The sequence below is a fragment of the Gavialis gangeticus genome, unplaced genomic scaffold (assembly GCF_001723915.1).
Source record: "Gavialis gangeticus isolate Ggan-Ray unplaced genomic scaffold, GavGan_comp1, whole genome shotgun sequence".
Lineage (NCBI taxonomy): Eukaryota > Metazoa > Chordata > Crocodylia > Gavialidae > Gavialis > Gavialis gangeticus.
The window spans coordinates 3,382,928-3,390,257 of NW_017728998.1; the positions used below are offsets into that span (position 1 = coordinate 3,382,928).

At 62.5% G+C, this 7,330-nt stretch overlaps 1 protein-coding gene across 1 annotated transcript in view; it reads right to left on the minus strand.

Annotated features, from left to right (window-relative positions):
* ZFPM1 (zinc finger protein, FOG family member 1) overlaps positions 1-7,330 on the minus strand; it is an 89,937-nt gene that overhangs the window by 35,253 nt on the left and 47,354 nt on the right. Inside the window, exon 3 of the mRNA XM_019505259.1 lies at positions 6,917-7,012. Within this exon, the coding sequence (XP_019360804.1) occupies positions 6,917-7,012 (96 nt within the window). The remainder of the gene's footprint in view (positions 1-6,916; positions 7,013-7,330) is intronic.

Below are 7,330 nucleotides of genomic sequence, written 5' to 3' on the forward strand. Positions count from 1 at the left end.
CTGCCCCCCACCCCAGCACACGGCGGGTGCAGTGGGGTGCAGGCCACCTGGGGCGATTGCATGGAGCCACCGTACAAGACCCGGCAGCATCAGTGGGGGATTCCTGCCCCTGGGTCTGGGGTGAAGCAAGTGTGCAAGTGTGAGCATGTGTGTGTGTGTGTGGGGGGGGGAATCTAGTGGCTACAGCAGGAGAAACTGAGTCACCAGGACACTTGAGTCCCTATCCCAGCTGGGCCCCTGCTCCGACCCCCGAGCCCAACACCCCCCAACCCACCTCGAAAGCCACGTGGATGCCAGAGCAGCCATTTCAGGGGGCCAAACCATCCCTCTTTTCCCCCAGCCATCCCCCCAAGCCGCGGCCTCCCTCCCTCCATCCGGTCATTAATGGTGAAGGATCGTTACTGCTCTCCCCGAAAGCACAAATCAATGTCTTCAGGGCTGCGGAGAGGTTTGCATGGAGACCAAAGCGGGGGGAAAAGAGCTCAGCCCTCCCCTACAGTCATGCCAGTCTATGCTGCCTCCCACACACAACAGGGCTTGCCTCGCAGGGGCAATTTAGGACTTGAAGGGACCAGCGGGCTTGGCCCAGGGAGCAAGAGACTCTGAAGACACCCTCGTGCAAGGGGAGGAAGGCGTAGGACACCCCTTTGCAGATCAATAGGAGGGGACTGAGACATGGAAGCACTAATAAAAGGTGCCGGAGGAAGAGAAAGCTGCCGGGGAGACACTTCCCCCAGGCCACGGCTGTCTGCGGGACACGGGAGGGCAGAAGCCAACATGAAGGATCCCTGCAGCCGTGTAGAGGAGAGCCTGGTCGGCTGGGCCTGGGGGCGGCCAAAAGGGCAGCCGGGCAAGGGGAACTTGCAGCGGGGAACAGAGGTGCTGATCACACCCAGCGCTCGCCTGAAGTCTGCACATGCAATGCACCCACCCACGTGGGCAGCCGCCTGCCCCTGCCACCTGCAAATAGCCCAGGGCTCCCCCCACCCCATCAGTGCCCTTCTAACCAGGCGCCTGCGCCCGCCTTGCAGCTGCCGAGGCTGGCTGCGCAGCGTGCAGAGCCCTTGCAAACGCTGCGCCACTCACCGTCCCTAAATTACTGTTATGTCTCTGCAGTCTTTAGCGCAATCGATACGCAGCAGACCTGAATGGGGCAGCAGAGTCATTGCTATGGCAGATATATCGCGCTCGGAGCCGGGCGAGCTGCCTTGGGTGGCAGGAGCTCCTCCCAGACTTCATCCTTGGACCGGTGCCTCGGGTACCATCTCCCCCTCACCCCAGATGAAGCGAGGCTGTGGCCAGGCTGGCCCCACTGCCGCCGGCGATGCCCGTATGACACGGACCCCAGAGAAAGGCTCCCGTGGCCAACGCACCGGTGCAAGATGCGCCGCTGAATTGCTCCACCCTGAGCCCAGCCCTGCTTCCCCCCAGGCCTGGGGGCTGAGGTCTCCTTCCAGGAGGGATGGGAGTCCCCAAGCTCCGATCAGCAATTTATGGGACCTTCCCTCCAGCTCTGTGGAGGGTGCATCGCGATGGCTCCTGCGCACAAAGCCCGTGGCCGATCCCAGGAGAAGCGGGAGAGGAACGAAGCCATTCACAGAAGCAGCTTGAAACCTCTCCTAGCTACCCCAGCTTTTGGGAAAAACCTTCCCAAAAGACACCTGTCATTCACTTTGCTGCAGCAGCCGGTGGCTCGATGCTGCACAGACTCCAAGGCACTGGGAGGCCTTTAGGAAACCAGAGAGGAAGAGACGGGCCACGGGAGAGGATGGGGCAGACTGGGGCAAGATGAAAAGCACGGCTGGGTGCAATTCTCAGCCCCAGCAGGAAAGGATGCCAGGGGCCGCAGGGAGCAAGTGCTGAATGCGACGGTGCCCAGCACGGAGGCACTGGTGCAGCCGTGCGCCGCAGGCCGGGCTGACAAGCCAGACACTGCTGCAGCCCATCACGAGGCCGCAAGTGCCCGGTTCTGGGACCCTGGGTTAGCAGGCAGCAGAGGCAGGAGCCATGGATCATGCCCTGCGGCACCGCGCAGCTGCTGCGACCAGGTGCTAGAGAAAGCCTCCAGGAAGCAGGGTCTCGACCCCAGCACGCCGGAAGGAACTGCAGCTCCCCAAAAAGGGAGGATGCTCCAGCACGGTGCCCCCGGGGCCAGGTCCCAGATGGGGAGGAGGGGGGACAAACCTCAACGGAGCAGGAAAAACACTCGGGCGCCTGCACTCCAATCAAAGGAGACCGCACCAGCCAAAGCACAGATCAGCCCGGAAACCCCCCACCCCAGAGTCTCATTGCTCCCCCCCACCAAACTGGAATGACTATCACCCCAAAGAGACGGGCAGGAGACCCCACCAGCCAGGAGCGGTGGGCAGGGCGGCCGAGCCAGCCGGCGAAGCAGGAGGCAAATGAAATGGCCCCGTCCATCTGTAACGCTCCCAAGTTGCGGATTATAGATTATAGCTATCAGCGATTTGCATATCAGAATTTTAAGCAGCCGGCCCCCTCCCGCCAGCAAGGTCATTGCAAAGATAAAAACAGTCCTTCTCCCCTGCCTCGTACGCTGCCTTTGCATGTCACAGCGCCCGGGCCGCCGAGCACCAGGGACGCCATGGAGGGGGCTCCCCGCGCCTGTGCCCGGCGCCACGTGGCCCAGGGCAGGCAGATGGAGGGACACGGGTCAGAGCGGCTACCTGCGAGCGGAGATTAAAACCCTGCCCACTTCCAGCCTCCAGGGCTGGCGTGCACGTGGCTGAACCGGGGGCAGGAGCAGAGGAATGGACACAGGTGACCCCCGGGGCCCTGTAGTCACGACCGTGCGACACGGGCGGCCTTTCGCCCATGCTCTGATCCCGCTCCATGGAGAGGAGCAGAAAAGGGCTCCGGACTGCTTTGATGGCCAGACGAGGATGGGGCCAAGCTGTATGCATGAGCACACTCACACGCCTGCACACATGTGCATGCACACACACGAATACACGTGCCCCCAGTTCTGAGCCAAGCTGCTGGCATCCCCCTCGCATCTACGTGGCACAAGCAAAGCATCCGGGGGCTAAAAGTGCACGGCTCAGTGGACACAGAGCCACATGCGTGGCTCATCGGCCAGGTGCCACGAGCTGCAGCTCCGCAGGTGCCTTCTGGTGGAAGCGCACTGCCACCCTCGTACCCAGCAGCCTCCACGGAGGTGTGCCCAGCCAGCCAGGAGCAGGCTCTCAGCCGAGGGTGCATGGCAGGATGCGGAGCCGCTTTGCCCCACGTCCAGCCAGCCAGGGGAGTGGCCCGGGCTCCGGCCACGCCGCCCAGCAGAGGGTCAGGGCAGGGTCACCGCGCCGTGCCTGCAACGGCAAGGATCAGCAACCGCGCCACCGGCACGTGGGAACCGGCCTGTTCTCCCCTCCCAGCCGGGCTCCGCCAGCCTGCCACAGGGCATGGCTTCGGCAGGGGCGTTTCTTGCAAAAGGGGCTATTTTTGCATCGCCCTTTGAAAAATTAACTCGGTCCCTGTGGAGCTTGTGGGCAGCCCCAGGGAACCCGAGCACCACGATCCTCAGCACCAAGAGCAACTCCAATGAAGAAAGCAGGGTTTTCCACCTCCGACCCAGAAGGACCGACGCCTGCTTCACCGTGCAGCACACCCCAAGCCGGGGAAGCACCACTCTTCCCGGCCACCCCTCAGACAAAGCAAGCGCCCCAGCTTGGGAGCACCGGAGCGCGAGTTTTGCACCTCATCAGACTCCAGCCCACCCCCGGGAAAACATCAGCTCTTTGCTTGCATTCATTTCCCCCGAGCGCAGCAAAATCACAGGGCAATTCTCCTGCTGCAAAGAGCTCGGTGAGCCCCCCAGCAGGGCAGGTGGCTCCGGACGCTTCAGATCTCATTCAAAATCTCTGGGTTTACCTCGTGAATTGCTGGCACCCTGTATAGCCCCCTCTGCGGTACCCTTAAAAGGCTCTCCTAGCACCATGGGGAGACCGGCCCCCAGGCCCCGCCACCCCTGCGGGAGGTTTGCACGGACCCCGACCGGCTGAGCAGTGCGAGGCACCAACAAAAGCATCTGGGAGCTGTGCGGCTCACCCCCTCCTCGTCCTACCCCCCCGCCCTCCACGCTGCATCTTCGCAGCTGCCATTGCTGACATATGGCGGATCCTGCCAGATAAAAAGAAAATTCAGGCTGCTCAAAGTTTCCCTTTTTGCCAGTTCCATTCCTGATAAGTGCCGTGCCTGCACAGAGCCTGATAGACGGGCTATCGCGGCGGTTAGTGTGAAAGGAACGCCCTATCGCTCCTCCATCGCCGGACTGCCATCAACTCCCAGCCACACAGAAATTAATATCACTCCAATTACCAGAATAGAGATGGGCTGGGAGCCGCCGATAATAAAATCTCTTTTACATAAAGAATGCAAATAGCTAACTCCGGCGAGGAGCAGGGGGATGGGCAGGGAGCCACCGCTTGCCACCTTGCTCCAGGCACACGCCTGCCCCACCGAGGCGTGCCGCGGCCCCGGGGCCAGGGCAGGAAAGGTGGGGGCTGCTGTTTGTGCAAGACCAAGCCAGCAAACTGGGGAGCCGAGCATAGAGGCATCTCTTGCCCATTGCCCCCAGCATGTTCCCCGGGGGCATCTCTTGCCCACCACGCTCCCCAGGGGCATCTCTTGCCCACCGCCCCCAGCACATTCCCCAGGGGCATCTCTTGCCCATCACCCCCAGCACGCTCCCCATCCCCACGCCAGCTTGGAAAGAGGACTGGGCAGCCCCAGGACACTCTGCCGCCCACGCCAGACAAGCCGTAAGCCGATGAGCAACCCAGCCCAGGTGACCCCTGTGCCCCCCAGAGCGGACGTCGCTGTAGCGGTCCCTCGCAGGCAGCTGGCCCAGGTGATGCTGGGGGCGTCCGACCCTGGAGGGAGGTTTGACCTTCCTCCCACGCTGCAAGGCTGAGCTGTTTAAGGCACATATCACCCCATCACTGCTGTTTCACACCTCGGAGGCTTCGTCCTCCTGCTCCTTTCCCCCTCCATTGCCTTCCGGCCTCTCCTCCGCAGCAGACCCCACCGGGCAGCGTGGTCATGCTGGGAAGGCACTGGGGGAAGGGGCAGTGATGCCATGCTCCCCCCTGCCCTGTCCCCCTCTCTCCCCCTGGTTCCTGGGCCAGAGGCCCCGTGGGGAGGGAGAGAGCTGATAAGGCAGGGAGCGGGGAGGGGGAAGCCATGCAGATATTTCCTGCCAGCGCATCCAGGAAGGGCTAGGGATATCAGTCGGAGCGCATTTCCCTTCCCCGCGGGGGAGAAGGGGATGCACAGACGCTGCGTGGAGCCCGAGGGGAGGGTGACGAGGCCCTTCCTCCCCTAAGGGTCTCGATCCTGCAGACAAGGGGACGGGATGTCTTGCCACTCCAGGCCCCCCTCTGCTTTGAAGGCAGGGGAGGGCGGGAGAGAACCAGGCTCGTGGCACGGAGCCGGGGTCCCTCGGCAGTGGGTATTTCGCCAGCTGAGGCTGAGCCGGGGTCACGGGAGACGCACATGTGCCTTGGCGCCCGGCGTTTCCCAGGCTGCCGCGATAGCGGAGTCCGGCTCATCTGTCATCCGCGTGACGGGGGGCCTGGCTAACAGGCAGCCCGAGCGACCGCTGGAGGCCATGTCTCCATCCCGGTCACGCGTGCAGGGCCAAAGCAATAGCCATCGAGCACTGGGGGGCTTCGGCTGGTCATGCAAGGGGGGCCAGGCAGGTAACACTTGCTCTTCCGGTGGCACGGCCCTGCCACAAGATGTGGATGGGTGATACCCGTCCGAGGCTACAAGGCACAGACCCCGCGCGGTCCCTACCAGCAGCATCTTCACCCAACCCTGAGATGGCTCCAGCCCCAGGGACACGGAGCCAGACCTCCCCAAGCCACTGCGGGCACCGGCAAGCCCCTCACCCTTTGCACCTTGCCCAGGCAAGGGGCAGGACTCTTGCATCTACACACCATGGCCTAAGGGGCAGTGCCTTTGGGTTTCCAGATGGCCTGTGACAGGCACGCCATGGACCTGGACAGCACGCACGGCCCTGTACAGGTAGGAGCGCGCGGAGGCACCGCACCGTGGCCTCTGGACGCCCTGTAGGCGAGATGGACAGGCTGCGATAGGAGGCTACAGACACTTCTCGGGGTTTTGATAACATCACGAAGCACTCGTGCTTTGTTTTTGTGGTTGCTGATGTTATCGAGGCCCTGCCATGCCTGCCCGGGACCGCAGGCCTGAGCCGGGACCGGCGAGCGCTGGGCACTAGCCACGGCGGGAGGGACAAGGTTTGGTGGGGAAGCCCGTGACCATGCTCCCGGTGCACGGAGGCCCCCTTCCTCTCCCAGCCCGCGCCTGGGGGCACCAAGATTCAGGCCCTTTTGGTGCCAAGAGAGGGAGTGACGTGACCAAGAAAGAAGAGTCCTCACAGAGCACCGTCGGCTCTGCGCAGCATTGAGGAGTTTCACAGATCGGCAACAGCCAAAACCCAGCCTTCTCCCCCAACACCGGAGGGGACCATCCCTCCACAAGAGCCCTTCATCTCCTGTTAGGGGCTGGGCAAGCAGGAAGAGCTGTGCCCATCCCTAGCACCACCCTTCCCCTGGCTCTTTCCCATCCTAAGAGCATCTGGGGTTAGGCTCCAAGTGGCTAAATGTGCTATCTTTTATTAACCCAACTAAATAGTTGCAAAAATCGTTCTTTGCAAGCTTTCGGGTACAAACACCCTACTTCAGGCAGAGGGACATCCGCCGAACATTGGGGGGTGGCACTCTGCTATCCCTGCCCTACCTCCATTGCTCTAGACCGTTTCAGTCCACGGCGCTTATCCGGGGCTTGCACGACGTGGCGCTTGCCCCTGTACCCCCCACCCCCGGCTGCAGGGTGAAGGTCAGACGCGCAGTAAGGGAGCAGGGGGTTTTACCTGGTCCATCCCACGGGTTCGTCTCCTGTGGAGGTTCTCCGGGCTCCGGCTGCTCCGATGCCTGGGGGCTTTCGAGGGTTTCTTTCGACTCTGCCTCTGGAAGCAAAGTGACCGAGCATTACTCATGAAGAGCTTTGGGGACAGGGAGCTGGGGGCTGACCAGCACTGGGCTAGACCCTTGGATGCTCTGCACGGTGCCTGCATCCCAGCCCTCCCCTGCAAGATGACACCTCTGGGCCCTTTGTTTAGGGAGACAGAACAGCCTCTGCTCCCCTGCTCCCGCATTTCATAGTTTCTAGGGTCGGAAGGGACCTGAGCAGATCATCTAGTCCGACCCCCTGCCATGGCAGGAAGAGCACTGGGGTCAAACGACCCCAGCAAGGTGTACATCTAGCCTCCTCTTAAAAACCCCCA